A 20,856-nucleotide genomic window follows, 5' to 3' on the forward strand; every position below is an offset into this window, starting at 1 on the left:
TGACAATGCTTGGGTGGGACATAGCTTTCCTCGAGCCGTGTCCCAACTTGAACCCACTTGCTCCTCCATCATTTCATCGAATCGCCTAAGACTTTCAAGCGGAGAAACCCGTCGATCACACACCATCTGCCCACATCTATGCGGGCACCTGGTACATAGATGTACTGTAAGTATTCGCATTAGTGATATAAATCTATATGAGATGGTACGTTAAGCACCGCAACCTGGAAAGGAAACTGACAAGAGCTGGGGAAGGGCCCTCAATATTTTAGCTTGCCCCTCCATCTAACGTATACAAATGCTGTAATCAAGTGAGGATAGAAGGCCCTTCCAGCCCTAGGAATTCCTGTTCGTTACTGTGAGCAGTCTCAGCAAAGGCGATTAACCAGATACTCATACCCAGAGCTCTTCTCGAGTCACATCTTTATTCACCATCTCTAGACATCTTTTCCACAAATCGCGACATATCTGCCCCCGCAAATTAACACGCTTCTGCCAGCATTCCCTTGCTCTTTTGGTGACAGCTCTGTCTTTCTCATCCACCTGTCCCGCGCTGGTGCCCTGGGCTTGAGTCAGGATTGCGAGTGTAGTATCTTTTTCTACTTGAAGTTGGTTGATGCTCTCTTGAAGGTCAAAGGCCAAGGGTGTCGCACGCAGCGTCGTGAGCTTAGCTCGCGCCCTTTTCGCACAACCTCCGAGGTCAGTGAGCTGCTCCTGCAGCTGGCGAATGTGATCACTCAGAACCACCACTCCCTCCAATGCGTTTTCATCGGTCCCCTTCTGTAGAGCATGATAAACTGCCTGTCTACCTAAACTCGAAGTTAGTGTCAGTACTCCATGATGTTCACTCACCATCCACCCTCCCAAGGTGATACATGCATATCGGATTCACTAACCGGATGCTCTTCCTTCAATTTTCTGATTCAGATGTAGCTCTCGCAAGGCCTTTGCTGCATATGCTTCGGTGTGCGTTTTATTAAGAAGTCTTCTGAGGCTCAAACTTGGTATGGGAGTTTGCTCACTTTTGGTGACTTTGTTGTGTAAATTTACTGAAACGTCTGTGGCCTATATGTCATTAGCCGCGAGGCATTTGCCTGATAGGTCCTTCAGAAGCCACGTACTGAATAGGGACGACTGCTCTTCTGGGTTAGCTACAAGACTATCAAAGAGAAGAAGGGGAGATATGAATATCGTGTTCAGGTGCTCGATTGGACCCTTACTTCTGCTTACCTAGACTTGCGGGTGTGATGGATTAGTCTATCATGTTTCTAAGAAGGCCGGGCTATATAGGAGAAGACTGGGAGGAAGACTGGCTTACGGAGATAGTTCAGAACCAAAGTAAGCCCATCGTCAATAGCTGTATCGGGTCAGAGTTCTTCCTGTGAATCCAGGACCTGAGTGACAAACCCTTCTCACTTTGCCCCTTCTGTTTCATGCTGGTAATGGGAAGAAAATCGAGGAGGACCTACGTAAACAAGTCGAAGACAGGGAGGCAATGATGATGGTCATGCCACAAGCAGTTGCCACTACTACTCTGCGATACAAACTCACGAGCATCACGTGGACTATTCGACGAGAGTGAACACTCTTATGAAATATTTAGATAAGATGGTCCGGGACTCACAAGGCTGGGCAAAAAAAATAAATAAATAAATAAAACAAAAAAAATACCTCGACAAAACATTCAACTATTAGCAGCGAGATTATCCCAAATATGTTAACCAAAGGGTTGTAAGCTGACCGCCAACTAGAATGCAAGATCACAATAGAAGACTCGGTACAATTAAGAAGGCCTAAGTAAACGAAGGGGGAATTCAGCTTGCCAACCACATATTGCCCCTGCTTTATCTCGAATTTCTTTTCGCTATCAAAGTGCACGATGATGAACCGAATCCTCTACCATCCCTGTCCGTACGCAACTTTCCAGATAAGAAACAAGTGAACTATGGTGCAGAGTCTACGACTCATGGGTATCACATGACGATCTATGATGGAGTCAGTTTTCGTAACATAATAAATAGCCAACGAAAAGGATGAAAAGCATACGCAATCATTGTCCTTTTGTGCAGTCGGAACTCCCATCTCCTCAAATGTTTTTGGGCCTTTGCCCGGTAGGCCGCCTTGAGACTTGGCTGGCTGTGCTGTAGGCTTCTGGCCGACTGAGGCTGACACGGATGATGGTTTTGGTGTTCCCGAGGATGCCAAAGGTGCACTTGGAGGCGGCATGGATTCACTGCGCTGGGGAAACGTTGCAGAAGACGGTGAGGCCACTGGTTTCGGGGAGCCTACAGGGCCGCCTTGAGCAGAAACAGGCGTCCTCACGGGTCGTCTATCAGGCGGTGTGCTGTCAAGGCGTTGTGGGCGTCTTGAGTTTGGAGAATCAATCGGTGCAGAGTAGCCAATATCTAGCTTGGGTGTTGCTGACGTGGGGCTTGCTGGACCGCTGGTGGTGGGTGTGACAGGGGCAGGAGAGCGATACCCCATTGGCCCAGGTCCATAAGATGCCGCACGGTTATAGTTAGGAGCGCTGCTGCGAATGTTAGGGTTGATGCCAAATGCTGAGCTTGGCCGTGGGTCAGGCACCGAGTAGCCTGGCGGGTACACTGGCCGAGCCCTGGAGGGTGGCCGGTCGGGGTACGGAGCACTTGGCGGGGGGTTATCTGAAAGACTCATCCGTGAAGGATCGGGCATTTCAAGATTCTCCGAAGCCGATTGCATGGATTCCTTCCGCTGGTGAGAGCCGTAGCGTGACTTGATCCGAGCGATGGCAACCTGCTCATGATCCCTTCGGGACAACGTCTTCGAACGTGAGATACTGTCGATTCGACTGGTAGCGTCTTTGTTTCCGTTTGCCGCAGCCTTGGCATACCAGCTTCTGGCTTCCTTGATATCAACCTGAACGAAGATACCGACTTCGTAGAAGTATCCCAGGGCAAATTCCGCAGTTGGGAAGCCGCTCTGAGCTGCACGCTGAGCGTATGTGAATGCTAACTCGTCGTTCTTCTCGAAGACACCCTCATGTCCACAAAGGAACCATTTACTGATGGCCATTTCTGCTTCTGGCTCTCCTTGTCGGGAGGCCAATGCGTTGTAATGCAAAGATAATGCCGGGTTAAAGTCGCAACCTAGTTGACACAGTTCATATGCGGCGCCTATCTTGACTTGGGCCTTAGCAAATCCGTGGTATGCAGCTTTCTCGATATTTACGCGAGCAGCATTGACGTCAAGGGGAAGGTAATTCTCTGGAACGCTCACTTGGGGCAGTTCCCGTGCCAGAAGCATGCCATAAACCTGCAGGACACCAAGTCAGATTGAATAGTATGTAAGTATATTCTGAGGAACTACACACATAGGCACCCTGAGGCGCATTCTCGTCGCAAGATTGCGCAGCTAGCTGGATATAATCAAGGCCCGTTTGATAATCTTGACGCTGTCCGTGCTGGCCCAGTAAGATCATCATCCCCAGACGCTATATCCTCAAGCAGTTAGCGCATGCCGTTAAAGTTAAATGATGGAGGTGTAGCATACGTAAAAAGAAGCAGAATCGGCAAGAGCAACACCTTTCTCGTAATGCCGGATGGCTTTTTCGGGTTCACCAGAACTCTCGAACTGCATCCCCATGCGATACTCAGCCCTGGCATAGCCTTTCTCCGCAGCTCTCGAATAAGCTCTGAATGCTTCCTTTTTATCAACGCGATATCCGAATTTTCCGAATTCCAACCACATTCCCTTGATGAATTCAGCTTTGGGATGGTGCTGATCGGCCAAGAAATTGACGATGTTCATCGCATCAACCTTCAACTGATGCTCCACTTGCGGGGTCTGGGGACGCGGGGGTTGGATTAAAGATAGACGAGCTTCATTCTGGACGGCGACTTCGACGTAAGTTAGGGCGTCCTGGGCCCAAGCCAATTGCATTTCGGGGTCATTGGAGGAGAGTACTGCCATCCGAGCCCTCTCCAAGCTAGCTTCTCTCTGCTCATCGGTGGGGGGCACATTTGGAGGGGGGTTGCGTAGGAGGGGGAACGGCGAAAAATTAGGAGATTCCATGGTATCGTAAACGGCGGATTGCTCGTAGTGGGCAGTGTCCTCGTAGCCGGCAGTGATGGGCTGTCCCTGGACTACAGCGGCAGAAGAAGTTCTCTCGGGAAAATGAGACCGATCATATTGTACAGGAGCATATTGGCTCCGATGAGGGTTTCGAACCTCATGCTCGAGGTGGGCAATATTGTCCTGCATAGTCTCCGGAACTTCAGGCATGACTCTGCTGGTGAGATAAAGTGTGTCCAGATTAGCAACACACCCATCCACTGTAGGGAGGTGAAAAAAAAAGGCCAAAAGAAAAAGAAAAGGTAGAACAACACAAACAAGATGCTAAAAAGCAGGCGTAGCTGTGGAAGAATTCCTATTTCGGTTTATGTCTTTCTTTCTTTCTTCTCCAAACCAACAACTGGATGGGGCTGTCTTACCTTTGGGGAGAAGGGGATATAACTTCTGGCATGTAAAAGTCATCCTGGCCCCCTGGATACCATGTAGCTCCCAGCCTTGGCTGACCGCGACCTTGTGGTGGTCTATTCATTGTCGGTGTATTTTCTTAACTTCCTCTTTAATAATCTAATTATTCCCTTCTTTTCTTTGGGAGGTTTTTTTTTTTTTCCTCCACCCCCCAGAGCAAGACAAATGATTTAAAAAGAACTCTCCGGACTATTGAGCTTTTCTTTTTCGTTCTTGTCCTTTGTTGGCCTTGCCAATTATTTTGGGTTTGAGAGTCAGACTAGAGCTAATAATACGATTAGGCTCTCCAGGCTCAACGGTTCTTCGGTACGTAATCAAAAAGAGAATAGAAAGAAAATAAAGAGGGCCAACTGTGGGGGAAGTTTTATTGCCGAAGAGCCCAGGTAAGAGAGAGACTTCGTTGGATAACACGTTGAAAGAACCACAAGGGACCTGCTCATTATCTAGCGAAAAAGCGACAAGCACCAGGAAATCCACTGGTGACAAGTATTTACCCAGTGAGAGCTGTCAGACGAAAGAGCGAAAACTAAATGGGGGATGGGGGAAGAGATGGATGAGGGTCCCGAGTGTTGAATCAGAGACGTATCGTACGTACCTTCGTATGGGTTGAGTGGGGTAAGAAGAATTGATAATTAATTACTATATACTCCGTACTCCGTATTGTATTTTTTACTTTCGTTATCCTTTCCCTCGGCAACTACACCAAATATTAGCGTTTACTCCGTAATGTACCTATACTATTAAGATAGATATGTCCTCCGACGGTACGGAGTACTGTTAGACGGCAAACAAGTCACTAATTTGTTTCTGTAGTAAAGAAAGTGCTTTAGTCGCGAGACATGGAAGATTTATTAAGGTAAAAAACAAAAAAAATCTGTGATAGAGAGAGGGAAATGCCGGCGTACCTGGTACTCGTACCTATGTATAGTACATATTACAAACCCCACTACTTTGGTCCATACAATTGGTGACCCGAAGGGTAAGTAAGAAACAAAAAAGAACTGGACCCTCATGTACAACTGACGCCATTGCTCGACACTAGACCAGTACATAATCATCTATCAGATAGAGATAGGTATAACATGGGCAAGTTCTCTGTGACCCCGTTTTTGATTAATTAATCGCTTTCTGAAACTGCTACTCCGTACAAAGTACGGAGTACTCAAGAGCAAGATCTGTGTTTTATCTCAAAAGAAAAACCTTGACATTTCTTGGCATATGACTGATTGCCTGAGGATTCATACCCCGAGTATTTATTGCTTCTGGAAAGAAGCAACTTTCGGAGACCACAATAACAGCTCTTCCGCTCTTTCCAGCCTCCATTGAAAACGTAGTTTTCCTTGTGTGCCTTTAAGTTCCGACAATGTTATAAACTTGTGTTATCATGGATAGGTACAGTAGTAGGTATATGGACTATGAAGTTTATGGAGTACTACGACGCCGGAGGTACTAGTATTAATCGTACCGCCCCCATTTTCACCTCTTTTTATTGGGCATTCTACGCAGTAGTGCTTCCATAACCCACATCTCACCCCTCCCCCCTTTTGCTTTTTTCCCCTTCTCCTTTTCGTTCCCCTTTGCCCCTGCTCCTTTTCTCCTTTTTCGGCTAGTTGATAGTAGGCGTATCGTACAATAGACCCATACTGACCTTGAGCCTCTGATCTACTAATACCTGCTGAATGTGACCGCTATCCCCTTCAAGAATCATGGAACTCCAGGCAGAAGAGTTCCACCACCCTTATTCGCCATATGACATTCAGCTCCAGTTCATGCGGGCGTTGTACTCTTGTATCGAAAAGGGTAAAGTGGCTGTCTTTGAATCTCCCACTGGTAAGTTGGCTTTCACTTTGAATTGAGGCTCTTCCTTCTGACTCCCCTGGTGATAGGCACTGTGAGTTAAACTTTGGACCAGTTGTTGATTCTACTTGCATTCTTGCTGGATATCTGTCGTTGTAGAAGTAACGAAATGTAGATTGGCGGAAGACCTAAATATCATACTGACAATAAGCACTTGTTCAATTACTGAGACTTTTCTGCATTAGGGAAAATCTTTGAGCATAATATGCGGCTCATTGACTTGGCTACGAGATCATAAACGCAAGGGTTTCCATAAAACTGTCAACAACAGTACATGTTAGACTATCATTTGGGCACTACAGGAATCTGGTCTAATACGTAATCTCGCAGGTGACGACGGTGAACCGGAATGGATGCTGGAGTATGCAAGACGGGAATCTAGTCGCGCTATTTCGGAGAGGAGGAAGGAACTTCAGACACGATTGGCAAAAGCAAGACATATAGAGGAGAAGCAGAAAGTTGCTTTGGAGAACTCGAGCGGACCACGCAAACGACAGGTATGGTAGCTACCAGTCTCTTGAGTAGGCAACTTCCTTGCTGAAACGCCGGTTCAGAAGTTCGATATACCTTCGAGAGCTTCAGATGTGCAGACCGAGGATAATTTCGCCTTGGATGATTACGATAGCGAAGACGAAGAGAAGCGTTCCTCACGGAGACGGAGTGATTATTCAAGTGGCCTTTCCAGTGGCACACTAGAGTTATTGGAACGTTTCCAACACAAATCCTCAGCACATCCCAGACAAGACGAAGATAATGGGGATGAAGATATCAAGATATTTTACTGCTCGAGGACACATTCCCAATTGACACAATTTGCAAGCGAATTACGAAGAGTCAATATACCTTCGAGCATACCGAAGGACTTTAGCGAAGGACTGGCGGGCGCAGATGGACTCCAGGAAGGTGTAAGGTACTTATCTCTTGGGTCTCGGAAAAATTTATGCATAAACCCTCAAGTGTCTTCCCTGAATAATGTAACAGCAATCAGTGAACGCTGCTTAGATATGCAGCAGCCAGGTGTTGCTGCAGAACAGAAATGTCCGTTTCTCCCGTCAAACGAGAATGAGGCGCAGGTTTTACAGTTTCGGGATCACGTACTAGCCACGGTGAAGGATATTGAAGATATAGGGAAATTAGGGAAGAATATTGGAATATGTCCCTACTACGCGTCCCGCTCGGTCACCAAGCATAGTGAGGTGGGTTGCTCACAGAACCTGTTTGCTGGACACCCGTTGCTGATACTCAAAAGATCGTGACGCTTCCGTATCCCTTGTTGCTTCAGCGGTCAGCTAGAGACGCTCTTGATCTATCAGTAAAGGGCCATGTCGTTGTTATTGACGAGGCTCATAATTTGATGGATGCTATATCCAACATCCATTCGGTAACAATCACACTCGCAGAGCTGCAAACTTCTCTATTCCAGTTGACAACATACGCACGAAAGTTTAAGACTCGACTAAAAGGAAAGAACAGAAACTATATCGCACAGGTTATCCGACTTGTCACTTCGATCACTGGCCATCTCAAAACAATTCTCGAAAGAAATCAAGCGCTCGAAGGTCCTGTCCAGCCATCAGACCTCATGTCTGGGAAAGGTGTCGACCAGATCAACCCTTACAAGCTATGTCGCTATTTGCGTGAGAGTAAGCTAGCGAGGAAGGTGGATGGGTATGCCGAATTCTCTCGAGAGCGAGCAGACCGCCAAGCAGACAGAAAGCCTTCAACGCCGGTCCTATTTCATATACAGAGCTTTCTCCTACCATTGATGAACCTTTCAGCAGAAGGGAAATTGTTCTTTACGAAGGCCCAAGGTGATATTCAGTTAAAATATACGCTCCTCGATCCAATGAATCAATTTCGCGAAATTGTTGACGATGCAAGGGCTGTTATATTAGCTGGCGGAACTATGTCACCTGTATGTTAGTTTTTAACTAACATGCCCTTTGCTCATTAGTTGACAAGGCATACAGATGACGGACTACGTAAACCATTTGTTCCCATACGTGCCATCTAGTCGCCTGGGCACCTTCAGTTATGGTCATGTCATTCCTCCAGAGAATTTGATCGCACAAGTTCTAGGTAGAGGAATTACAGGTACAGAATTCGACTTTACCTTTGATACACGGGATTCAGAACGGATGGTATGGATTCTTAGTTGAGGTGACCCTTTTATTTCTATAATCTAACACATGCGTCTGCACAGATAGTTGACCTGGGACGAACTATAGCTGCCCTATGCCAGGTTATTCCGGATGGCGTCGTTACCTTTTTCCCAAGTTATGACTATCTCAGTCGAGTTTTGGGCATATGGAAAAGACCCCTTGCAGGAGAGAAGAATCGTACTGTCTATGACTTGATTGAGCGGAAAAAGACTATTCTGCATGAGTCACGAGATATGACTATGAGCATTGAAGAACTCTTGCAAGAATATGCAAGTGTTGTCGGATCAGGAGGAGGGGCTCTACTTCTTTCAGTGGTCGGTGGGAAGCTGTCAGAGGGTATCAACTTTTCTGACAGATTGGGGAGAGGTGTGTTGATTGTTGGCTTACCATTTCCAAATATACGCAGTGCAGTTTGGCAAGCAAAGATCCAGTATATTGAGCAAAAAGCCTACAAGGAGAGCTCGGGCTCCGAGGCAAGCCGGCAGCTGATCGCAAAAGCTGCGGGAAAGGATTTCTATGAGAACTCTTGCATGCGGGCAGTCAATCAGTGCATCGGGCGAGCTATAAGACACCGTAATGATTATGCTGCCATCGTTTTGATGGACAGACGTTACGATAAACCCGCTATACAGGGGAAACTGCCCGCTTGGATCAAACAGAGCATGGCGAGCAGTCCCGCCCTGCAGCCAGTTGGAGCAACAGTAGGTAGTCTATCGAAGTTCTTTGTGGCACAAAGGACCAGCCAAACATAGTGGATATTACTTTATACTTTCTTTATATGAAAAGTTCTTCCTTAGTAATTATTGGCCTCCAATCTTTTCCAGTACTGCATACAGTGACGCAGATCACGTGATGGAATGCCAAGCCAGGCAGGGTTGACCCTACTTAGGGCAAGCGAAGTTAGCGCACAATCTAGAGCCGCCGCCTCCAGGCCTTGATTTCAACATCTGAGCGACCAGCACACACGATCGCATCCCCAATCGCCAAACACTCAGACCGGTCTTGTCGAGCACACCACCGTCGACAAGATGCCTACCCGTTTCTCGAAGACAAGGAAATCGTGAGTCGAAAAGCTCTTTCTTTTATCGCCTAGTGTGGTCGAACGTTCTTGTTTGTCGTGGTGAAATGCGACAAACTAATACCCCATCCGACTCCTATATCGAAACTTTGCAAGATTGGGACAAGACGAAGCTGACCTGTTTCTCTCTCCTATAGCCGCGGTCATGTGTCCGCCGGTTACGGTCGTATCGGCAAGCACCGTAAGCACCCCGGTGGTCGTGGTATGGCCGGTGGTCAGCACCACCACCGTACCAACCTCGACAAGTACCACCCCGGTTACTTCGGTAAGGTTGGTATGAGGTACTTCCACAAGACCAACCAGCAGTTCTGGAAGCCTGTGATCAACCTCGACAAGGTACGTGAAGTTACGAACATTGCCGTAGACAACAGTGGACGGAATAAAAAGGAGGATCGGCTTGACGCAATGTATTGTGTGGCGTGAATAACAAATGATGCTTCAAAACAACGTGAATCAATTGGCAAGAATGGAGGAAGCAAGAAATTTGCCATGGCTGTGATGAACATGTAACTGATTAGTGAACTCTTGGTTTAGCTGTGGTCCCTTGTTCCCGCTGAGCAGCGTGACGCCTACGTGAGCGGCCAGAAGACCGACACTGCTCCCGTCATCGACCTTCTTCCTCTTGGTTACTCTAAGGTTCTCGGCAAAGGCCGTATCCCCGAGATCCCCATCGTCGTCCGTGCCAGGTACTTCAGCCGGGATGCTGAGCGGAAGATCAAGGAGGCTGGTGGTGTTGTTGAGTTGGTTGCTTAAATGTGGATTACGGTGCTACCTAGAGAAGGTCAAGGTGCTACGCTGGCTGTGATCGGCGTAATTGAGGCTCGGTTTCTCGAGGGGAATAATGACTCGAACATGGGAGCCGCGGATCGGGCACAGGGATCCGTGTATTTACAAAACCAAGGGTTTTCGTTTGTGATGAGCATAGCATAGCCTCCGGACACCCTTACGATCTCACTATCTCACAAAATACCATAAAGGAGGATTTCTTTTCGCTTTTTCTAAACCTAAACCTATCCCAGGCGATATGACCCTTGGAGACGATGTTATAAGATTAAGGCAGAACCTTACCTCTTGAAGTTCAGAAATGAACCCTTCGTGGTTAGCTGGGTAGTTGCTGTAACGCGTCTAAACCAGGTAGCACCGCTTGGAATTACACTTCATGTTTACACTTATCTGCTGTTATATCCACCGTCCCCATATGGATTAATATCCGTGGGCAAGACCGCTTCCTTCGAGGGGCGGGTGCATGTTAGTACAGGGATGCTGATAATAGATGATATTGATTAGGATCACATTGCCTATCGTTGTACACTTAACTCGCTCTATACTTCAGTTATATCTTGGATTCACGAACAAATCCAGACTTTATTGAATCCTCGTCAGTGGCTGCGAGAGCATCACTAATGAACCGCACTGCTTCGTCAACCATCTTGGGTGTCACCTCATGCGCCGCGCTCTCATCAATAACATCTTCTAGAGTCACCGCACCATTGGAAAACCAGCCGTTGGGGGCAACTGCTTGTTTCAGCCAAGATAAGAAGGCCTCTCCTCGATGGTACGGAACCAGCTTATCCACACCGCCAGAAAGATTAAGTATCCTTTTGCCTGCTAGGCAGCGGGCCAACAGCGGCTGTAGAGCCTGCTTCTCTTTCTCCGTCGGCTCCGGCAAGGTAGGGGTCCGCAGAGGCTCGACACTCTTCTGCGTGTCCAAATAGCTCAAGAACAGACTGGCCGGGTCATAATTACGGACAGTGTCTAGGAGAAACTCAGGAAATGCCTCCGAACCCAAGAACTGGGAGCCCGGCGGGTCACTGTTTGTCCATGCTGGGAGCTTCGACAGTCTCGCACGATCAGCCATGAGATTTACATAGTCGGGACAACCAATGATAACAACACCGGTAGTAACGCGCGGTTCGTGTAGAATACAGCTCCACGCTGCATGTCCACCCAGGGAAACACCAAGTACGAGGTTTTCGGTGATCTTGTGCTCGGAGTGAGGAAACACGAAAGATGGGAGATAATCGATCAAAAGGGAAACATCCCGTGCAGTGCCCTCTACATTCCAGATGAATCAGATAGGGGAATTTTCATTTTGGAAATGCTGAGCACTCACGAAAGATGGAAAACATGTCCTGCGCATGGCGAGGGTTGCCCTGTTTCCATGCCTCATTTCCAATAGGATCAACCAGCCTTGTGCCATGATTTCGCTGATCAAATGCGACGGCGATTAGGCCTTTTATAGACTGGCCATTATTGGCATGGCTGGTATTCATTCGGTTATTCCAGTCCGTGATGGCTGCTATAGCAATCCCCGCCATCCTTTCTTTAGTTGCTAGTCTGGGGTGCAATAGCCAAAGGCACGCAACCTCTGAAGCTTGGGCAGGTAACTCATTTAAACCAAATACCGTAGTAAGTATTCCCGCGACTGGATATGTTTTTTGCGATACGGGCGACGAAATCGAGCGGGGTGCGGCATCTAAAGGTTTCAAAGGGTCTGCCATTTCTCTTTCTCTCTCTTTCCCTTCCTCTCTATTCCTGTACGTTCTTTCTGTTGTTACGGTATATTGAGGTGAGTTGAGAAGGTAGAGGAATAGCGCGAAGCTGAGTCCCAAGGTCGAGGGGCAACAGTCGAAGTGACCTTAGCCTTATATTGTGGAGTTCAAAGCCAAGACCTCGGAGTTCAAGTAACCTAGGTAGACAACGGAGCAAAGCCAGTGGCTGTTTCTCTTCACCAGCCACAATATGTCCCGCTTGTTTATCCGTGCTGTTAACATACAATTATCAAGTTCAAAGTTTACCTCTTAATCCTCTCTTACAAGCAACTTCTGGTCTTCTCAACCCTCCCCTTTTATTTTACAGAATATAAAGGGGAAAAAAAGAAGAAGAAGAAGAACTAAATCCTTTAGAAATGATCAAAATTTGCTTATAGCCAAAGATCCAACTGCTCCTTTTGCATCCAGACTTTCCCCTTCCCAAGTGCCCACGCTAAAGCGGGCCCTCTGTCCCCAAGTCGAATTGGGATTAATTATGGGTCAGACTCCACTGCGGCTCGGGACTATTTGTGTTTTAACACCAACGCTCCTTTTGGGTTCTAACGCCGCCCCAGCTTGACAGTTACCCCCTAGGCTTATTGTTCAAAATAAATCACACCTTCGGACAGCGTTACAATGACTTCATCGTGAGGTTTCCATGGTCAGTTTTGACAGGATCATATTGATCCTTATGTAGGCTCATTGTGCTCCCCCTGACTCCACCCGTACTGAACTAACATCGCTTCGTTCTTAGTACGCACTATGACCGAGTCTACAGTCCATCCCTCAGAATTGAGGGTTCCTGAAAACTCCTCTGATCGGCTCGCCCCCGGAAAGCCAGAACCACTTGCTCTATCGAGTGGTCCAAAGCTGTCTTCACCTTTCCCTTCTCCTACTGGTACCATTAGCACTGAGTATTCGCCTTCAGACAATCGGGAAAAGGCGGAGGCTGCTGTCGAAGAAGATCAACGGAGAGCGAATCCTATCGTGGATGAAATTGGAGGTGAATCACATATAGGGGAGGCCAACGGCTCCTGGGAAATATGGGATAGCTTTCCCAGAGTTAAACCAGCATTTCTGAACCCTCAACGACCGAACGAGTCGCTCGACAACCAGCAGAAGGCCTTCAGCCAAAAATCACAGACATCCCATCATGGGCTATCCTCGCGGCGTCCAAGTGTTCAGTTTACCGGCGAAGCCACTGAGAACGATCCTCTTGCTGATCCTGCCCGATCAAGACCTTCTTCTGTAGCAGGGGATGATGTTGATGCGGATCTGAAGGGCAAGCAATCGATCTTTGGCAAGCTGAAGGCATTTGCAGCCTCCCCATCATTCGCCTCTCATTCCCGCTCGGCTAGTGCTGCAACAATCGGGGATGCTAGACATACCAACCATGATCTCACTACCCCAGGCTCGGAAAGGGGGGAGTTCCGTTTCCCCAACACGCTAGAAGAGGAAGGGAGCGATATTGATGCTGATGCTGAAGAGAGCGCGGGGGAACAACAAGTCTGGCAGAAGCAGCAGCAGAAGAAGAAGAAAAAGAAGCAGCTGCGCCGTCGACAAGAAAGTGACTCTACACCCCAAACAGAACCGAACACACCGAAAGCCTCGGGTCGGCCCTCCTTTCACTTGCCTAGCTCATTTGGCCCCTTTGAAAACTATCGTACGAACTTCTTTCCACGACGAAATAATGGAGACTACGCGCAGCAGCGTGAAGGAGTGTCAGAGGATGAGGGCCGGGATCGCCTTAATCGTGATAACGCTTGGCGGCGGAGAAGCGCCTGGCTTGCTAACACTCGCGCGCTTAATTACGGGGGACGGCAGATTGACTCTCAACCGAATCAGGATGAGAGACGCCCTAGTAATCTGAGGCGGCTTACTGGCATCACAGGGCCGTCGGAAAACGTCGAGAGTCTTGGGGCTCCCTGGAGGCGCCATCGAGCCGAACGTGGTTCTAGCCTCAGCGCTCAAAGATGGCGGCAAATTAAGGCCGGATTGAAGTTGATTGGACAGCGACGTAAGACCGACAACACAGTTGACCATGCGAAGTCAGCCGAACTGCTAGCCGAGCTGACCTCGGGGGTACCGGCCGCCCTAATTCTGGCTAGCATGTTTCAACGTGATGAGCATGGCAGCAAGCGCATTCCGATTCTTCTTGAGCAGCTCAAGGTTCGAGTAACGGATAGTAGGATCGATTCTCATTCTGGAGATCGCCACCTTGTTTTCAGGATCGAACTGGAATATGGAAGCGGCATGACCCGGATGAAGTGGATTATTCATCGAACGCTGAGAGATTTCGCAAATCTTCATTTAAAGTACAAATTACACTTTGGAACGCAAAAATATATCCAACTGCGAAACACTGAAGGGGCACAGAATCTTCCACGTTTCCCTCGAAGTGCATTTCCTTACCTACGAGGTGTTCGAGGCTTAGAAAGTGATATGGAGGACGAAGAAGATGATGGTGGCTATGAAACCACAGCCGACGCGACAAGTGGCAACGAGAGAGCTGGGAAGAGGCAGCAGTCACGGCGGCGATCGTCCGGTAATATATCCCGGCGACAGTCGACTGTAACGAACCCTGATACAGAAAATGCTGCTGGTGCCTCGGGCGCAGCAGACGCAGGACCGAGCAAAAAAGAGAGTTATCCAGAGAGACAAAGAAAAAAACTCGAATCTTATTTACAAAAGCTGATTCGGTTCCTTATCTTTAAACCTGATAGCAACCGTCTGTGTAAATTCCTGGAGCTGTCGGCCTTGGGTGTGCGCCTTGCTGCTGAAGGGAGCTATCATGGCAAAGAGGGGTATTTGATCATACAATCCTCGAAAGGTCTAGATTTCCGGAGGGCCTTGACTCCTGCCATGGTAAAGAGCCGTCATTCACCAAAGTGGTTCCTAGTCAGACATAGTTACGTCGTTTGCGTTGATTCCCCCGAGGCAATGAATATCTACGATGTTTTCTTGATAGATCCCTTCTTCAAGCTGCAAACTCAGAAGATCAGTATCCGAAACCAGAAAGCAAAGGAGCTGGCAAAGTCGGCAAAAGAGTCGGCTAGGCATCCGCAACATCACACCTTGAGACTTGAAAATTCAGAGCGGAAACTCAAGCTCCTGGCCAGGAACGAGCGCCAACTTCATCAGTTTGAAGATTCTATTCGGTTTATGGTCAACAATACCCCCTGGGCAAGGCCAAATAGATTTGAAAGTTTTGCTCCAGTGCGCCACCATTGCTTCGCTCAGTGGCTAGTTGATGCTCGGGACCACATGTGGATGGTGTCACGGGCGATCAACCAGGCTAAGGATGTCATATACATTCATGACTGGTGGCTTAGTCCCGAGCTCTATATGCGGCGACCAGCTGCGATCAGCCAGAAGTGGCGCTTAGACCGCCTTCTCCAGCGAAAAGCCCGCGAGGGCGTCAAGATATTTGTCATCATGTATCGAAATATCAACTCTGCCATCCCAATTGACTCGGAATATTCCAAGTTCTCCCTTCTTGATCTGCATCCCAATATCTTTGTGCAGAGATCTCCAAATCAATTTAGGCAGAATACTTTTTTTTGGGCTCATCATGAGAAGTTGTGCATAATAGATCATACCTTGGCTTTTGTAGGAGGTATTGATCTTTGTTTTGGAAGGTGGGATACGCCACAACATCTTCTCACGGACGACAAACCAACAGGATTTGAAGCTGCAGATGGACCTAAGGATGCTGACCACTGCCAGCTTTGGCCTGGCAAAGACTATTCGAATCCACGTGTTCAGGACTTTTACGATTTAGATAAACCGTATGAAGAAATGTACGATCGAAACGTCGTCCCTAGAATGCCCTGGCACGATATATCGATGCATGTTGTCGGCCAACCGGCTCGGGATCTCACTCGCCACTTTGTCCAACGATGGAATTACATACTGCGTCAGCGAAAACCAACTCGGCCCACACCATTTCTGCTTCCCCCGCCTGATTTTGACGCAGCAGATTTGGAAGCTCTTGGCCTAGACGGGACTTGCGAGGTCCAGATCTTACGATCGAGCAGCGCATGGTCCACTGGTACGTCGGACCTTACTGAGCACAGCATCATGAATGCCTATGTCAAGTTAATCGAAGAATCGGATCATTTCGTCTATATCGAGAACCAATTCTTTGTGAGCACCTGTGAGATAGACGGCAGGAAAATCGAAAACCTGATAGGCGATGCTCTGGTAGAGCGGATTACTCGCGCTGCGAAGAACAAAGAGGCATGGCGTGCTGTTATCGTCATTCCACTGATGCCAGGCTTCCAAAACACGGTAGACAGTGAGGGTGGGACAAGTGTCCGTTTAATCATGATGTGTCAATACCGTAGTATCTGCCGGGGAGAGACATCTATATTCGGACGACTCCGAGCTTTGGGCATTGAACCTGAAGATTACATCCAATTTTTCAGCCTGCGGGCTTGGGGCAAGATCGGCCCTCAGAAACAACTTGTCACTGAGCAGCTTTACATCCACGCTAAGTGCATGGTTGTCGATGACCGAGCTGCAATCATTGGGTCTGCGAACATCAATGAACGGTCCATGCTGGGATCGCGAGACTCAGAGGTAGCAGCTGTTGTGCGTGATACGGACATGATCTGGTCCAGCATGAATGGTCGCCCTTACCTCGTCGGACGGTTCCCCCACACTCTAAGAATGCGCCTCATGAGGGAGCATCTTGGCATTGATGTAGATGAGCTCATGGAGCATTCCATGGCGACAGAAGAAGAATTGCGAAGGATTCAGATTGCTGAGGAGGGTTCTAAGTCACCAGGGGATAATGAGAGACTCGACCCTGAATCACTTATGCTGGAAAAACAGGATGAGAGGGACATGATCGAGCGTCGACACCGTATACAAGACGAGTTCCTCTCGCGGTCAGAAGACATGCACAGCTTCAATCATGATGTCGACTGGGAGCAGGGCGATAATCCTAATCTCAAGTCGAACAGGAAGCTCACCGCAGATGCAAGAGTGACTGCCAACCCAGAACATAAGAAGGATGTGGACGGTTATGGTCCAGATCATCTTAGTACTGCTTTGAAAACCGGTTTAGGAGAAGCTCGCGATTCTCAGCTCTTAGGTGACAAGCTAGAGGTCTTGATCTCTCCCATTGCGAGCGAGGGTAAAGGCACCATCCAGCAACCGAGACATTGCCCGCCACAAGAAGCCAACTGCGACAAAGAGGCACAGAAAATATCGCTTATTTTGCCAGATAATACCGACGAGCCAGACTCAGTTGTTGAAGGACTGCCAGCTGCTCGTAACCCAGCTGTATCAGGACATGATACCGAGAGCAGTGGCAATGGCGCTGTCCCCACGACTAAAGAAAAGTTTGATATGACGAAGTACTCGTACCAACTGAGCAAAGACATGAAACATGTATTCATTGATAAAGACTGCATGAGAGATCCGGTGATCGATGTGTTTTACCTAGACACTTGGCATGCTGTTGCCGAGAAGAATACGAAATTGTTCCGGAGCGTTTTCCGCTGTATGCCTGACAGCGAGGTGAAGTCCTGGAAAGAGTATAAGGATTATACTGATTACGGAGAGCGTTTTGCTGAGATGCAGAATCAACACAGTGCTAAGGCTTTTCGTCCGGCTCATGCTAGGCAAACTGGCCCGCCTGGTATAGGTGCCAGCTTGATTCCAGGTGGTCTCGCAACCAAGTCTAACTCAACAGCAGCCGGACCAAACACGGAAGAACAGGCGATGGGTCAGAAGGATCAATCTCCAACTGAGAAAGCTGACCTCCGACAAGCTGCAAACACCCAAGATCACGATCGCACGCGGTCAGATATAGCACAACAACAAGAAACACCGTCATTTAAAGATGAAAAGACGGCTGGGTTGAGGACGGTAGATGCACCAGCATTTGGAAACGTACAAAATGGGCGACATGATGAAAATGGATCATCCGGAGAAGATCATGAGAAACGGGTTTCAGATCCGCCTGCCGTCGATTATTCAGAGGCTTTGAACCGAAATGCCACAGCTCAATCACGACGACGACGACGAAGAGCTACAACTCTGGGCTCGAAACGGGAGTTCCACGCATCAGATGAGGTGATGGACAAACAACAAGCGGAAGAGCTTCTGAACCAGGTTCAAGGACATCTAATTCTTTGGCCTTATGACTGGTTAGTTGGACATTTCGGTGCATTATGAATGATAATTCCACCTACTATACTAACTTCTTGAACTAGGTTGGAAAAGGAAGAACAAGGTGGAAACTGGCTGTACACATTGGACCAACTTTCACCGTTGGAAATCTAGTAAGTTATCTTCTTTTTAGCTTGTTCAGTATCATAGATAGGTTGCTGATCATTGTGTAGTAATTAATGTACAGCGTGTCCTCTGCGTACCTCTGATTCATCCACCTCTCTTTGTGGGAATCTAAGCATATTGGTGAAGCAACAATGTTACTTTAGTGCCCGTATTTCTCTTACACAGGAAATGGTGTGAACCTTCCTATCTCTCGTAATAACTACTGTTAATCTAACATTTTTACCTGTCTCCCTGATACTTCGGCATTGCAAGCGCTCTATCCTTGGTCTGTCTTTTTCTTCTTTCCAGTCCATAGTAACCTTCTTTTTGTGTTTCAATACTAGAAATACTCGTCACTGTGGAGGGAACAAAGTTTAAATATTATTACAGAGTAACGTCATCTAATAATACGATGACTTGAAATCTATATTAAATTAGGTGATACTAGTATACACTGCTTATATTACATACAGGCGGTTGATCTATGCTCATATACAAGAAGGCCTTCTTCCAGCCTAGGTTATCTGCGCTCGCACTTTGCCAAAATCATCGAAATTTGCTCGTAAAACAGGGGCAAGAAGACTGTTTCTCAAACCACCATGTTTATGCCGTTCCCATGCACCAAGACATGTGTTAAGGCGATCATATGCGCGCAAAAGGACGTCCTGGAGTTCACAGGTGCGAGAGCATGTGCGGCCGAGATCATTCATGTAATTGGCGGGATCCTGAAGACATAGCCTCGAGGCTGCCGATATGTTGCGCTTGATGGCAGCCGTTTTCTTCCGGTTTACAAGTGCACGCTGACCGCGAAGGTGGGCTGGCAAATCCTCTGCATCGTATATTTTGACTGTGTCTTTCACAGTACTTGCATCGAAGAAGCTCGGGGGGTCCACAGAAACACAGGTACTTCTTAGATCAACCTCAGAGCCGTATACCTTCAGAAAAGCAAGGAGTTGTTCGCCCAAGCTCCTTGACTCTTGAAATCGGCCATGATTCATTTTAAGAAATGCCACAATAAGCATCACGAGAGTATCAGGCCCAATGGATGATTTATGGCTACCGAACAACTCTTGCGCCTCCAATATCAGACGGATGACCATGTATAGCGGCCGGATCGCAGGATATTCAGCATAATAGTCGCATATATACTCAACAGAGGAGGGTAAGCCTTCGCCACATTGGAATTGCACTCGTATACCGGTATCATGGTGAACAGCAGTTAGAATTGAGTTCCATTTGCCACTCAATTTAATCCGGTCACTAAACGACGAGCAATGCTGAAGGGTAAATTCTACTCGAGACAATAGATAACTATGGAAACTGAGAATCTGTGGCCGTGTAGGACTTGGCCTTCGGACCTTGTCGATCGATCGGGCTGGATCTGGCACAGGCAATATGAAGTCCAAATCCGAATGGCTCATCGCAAAGCCAGTTCGCCGAGAGCCGATGACCTGGGGCGTTTGAGGTATAACACCTCGCAGCATGCTTGTAACTTGTGAAACTATATGGTTTACCCTATCCTGCTCAGGGGGTGTTGGTAACAAATATTCTTCAAGTGCGCGGATCTCTGCATCTAGCTGCACGAAGGCGTTAGGCTGTTCGCGACCTGAATCCCGGTAACTCATCCATGGGGATTGCTCCCATCGGCATTGTTCCGTATTTACATCCCATCGTATCCGGTCACATGAGATTGTTTGGGTGATATTGACGGGATCGTTTTTCAGGGTATGAATATTACTTGCTGTCCGTGTCGATGGCCCAGGTGAGACAAATTGTGCCGTGGCTTTTGGAGAAACAGGTTTCCCTGGTAGTTTCAAAGCCAAGGCCTCCTCCACCGGAGTTACAGAGCGGGCGAGGTCTCTGGAGGGTGTCCGGTCGAATACTTTACGAACCAGACTGGTCCTATTCGAGGATCGGTGGGCCTCGAGAGTCCTCGGAAGACTGCTTTTAAATATAGACATGTCCTTAGAGTAGAATCTAGCTCCAGGGACAGCTCGATATCTCGACTGAGGAGGGTGAATCGCGTGCTGCCGAAGGGGAGAGGAAGCAGAGGGGAGACCGGCTGAGAGATAGAAGCGCGTGGTCGCGCGAATAACTAGGCAATAGAGGCATTGCAAATGACTGACGAGAACCCGGGGCATATACCAGACCAAGGAAACGTTCTAAATCTGAGTAGTTGTTATTATGGAAAACCAAAGAGGATGAAGGGGCGATCAGATGAATGAGTGGTGCAAAAAACCAAAGAGACGAGACTTGCTGATGGCAGCACACAAGCACCTGATTGATCTCGTGCAGCTGATAGCAAGTTACACCACGTGATATATACGGCCCTAACTGCGGCGCATGCGATTGATTACATAATTGAGTCTCGATGATTCGATGGGATTACTGCTACTGCCTTGGGGCCATACATATATTCTGGATATAT

The 20,856-nt window shown here is 47.9% G+C and overlaps 6 protein-coding genes across 6 annotated transcripts; 3 read left to right on the plus strand and 3 right to left on the minus strand.

Moving 5' to 3' along the window:
• Window positions 1-307: 307 nt before the first annotated feature.
• Window positions 308-4,260, minus strand: ABOM_005179 (putative chitin synthase activator (Chs3); the record flags this gene model as incomplete). The annotated part of the gene is made up of 6 exons (XM_022532308.1): window positions 308-346; window positions 400-809; window positions 897-1,065; window positions 2,047-3,291; window positions 3,350-3,469; window positions 3,529-4,260. The coding sequence occupies 6 exons, from the start codon at window positions 4,258-4,260 to the stop codon at window positions 308-310; spliced, it is 2,715 nt and encodes a 904-aa protein (XP_022389714.1).
• A 1,961-nt stretch (window positions 4,261-6,221) lies between these two features.
• Window positions 6,222-9,286, plus strand: chl1 (DNA helicase; the record flags this gene model as incomplete). Its single annotated transcript, XM_022532309.1, has 6 exons — window positions 6,222-6,345; window positions 6,703-6,869; window positions 6,927-7,568; window positions 7,622-8,287; window positions 8,343-8,513; window positions 8,576-9,286. The coding sequence occupies 6 exons, from the start codon at window positions 6,222-6,224 to the stop codon at window positions 9,284-9,286; spliced, it is 2,481 nt and encodes an 826-aa protein (XP_022389673.1).
• A 276-nt stretch (window positions 9,287-9,562) lies between these two features.
• On the plus strand, window positions 9,563-10,365 carry ABOM_005181 (60S ribosomal protein uL15; the record flags this gene model as incomplete). The annotated part of the gene is made up of 3 exons (XM_022532310.1): window positions 9,563-9,594; window positions 9,750-9,948; window positions 10,147-10,365. The coding sequence occupies 3 exons, from the start codon at window positions 9,563-9,565 to the stop codon at window positions 10,363-10,365; spliced, it is 450 nt and encodes a 149-aa protein (XP_022389693.1).
• A 580-nt stretch (window positions 10,366-10,945) lies between these two features.
• Window positions 10,946-11,930, minus strand: ABOM_005182 (uncharacterized protein; the record flags this gene model as incomplete). The annotated part of the gene is made up of 2 exons (XM_022532311.1): window positions 10,946-11,667; window positions 11,726-11,930. The coding sequence occupies 2 exons, from the start codon at window positions 11,928-11,930 to the stop codon at window positions 10,946-10,948; spliced, it is 927 nt and encodes a 308-aa protein (XP_022389675.1).
• A 975-nt stretch (window positions 11,931-12,905) lies between these two features.
• On the plus strand, window positions 12,906-18,437 carry pld3 (phospholipase D; the record flags this gene model as incomplete). The annotated part of the gene is made up of 2 exons (XM_022532312.1): window positions 12,906-18,301; window positions 18,368-18,437. The coding sequence occupies 2 exons, from the start codon at window positions 12,906-12,908 to the stop codon at window positions 18,435-18,437; spliced, it is 5,466 nt and encodes a 1,821-aa protein (XP_022389674.1).
• Window positions 18,438-18,943: 506 nt separating this feature from the next.
• On the minus strand, window positions 18,944-20,389 carry ABOM_005184 (uncharacterized protein; the record flags this gene model as incomplete). Its single annotated transcript, XM_022532313.1, has 1 exon — window positions 18,944-20,389. One exon carries the CDS (start codon window positions 20,387-20,389, stop codon window positions 18,944-18,946), a length of 1,446 nt encoding a protein of 481 aa, XP_022389676.1.
• Between the last annotated feature and the right edge of the window lie 467 nt (window positions 20,390-20,856).

The sequence above is a fragment of the Aspergillus bombycis genome, assembly GCF_001792695.1.
Source record: "Aspergillus bombycis strain NRRL26010 chromosome Unknown contig00036, whole genome shotgun sequence".
Classification (NCBI taxonomy): domain Eukaryota; kingdom Fungi; phylum Ascomycota; class Eurotiomycetes; order Eurotiales; family Aspergillaceae; genus Aspergillus; species Aspergillus bombycis.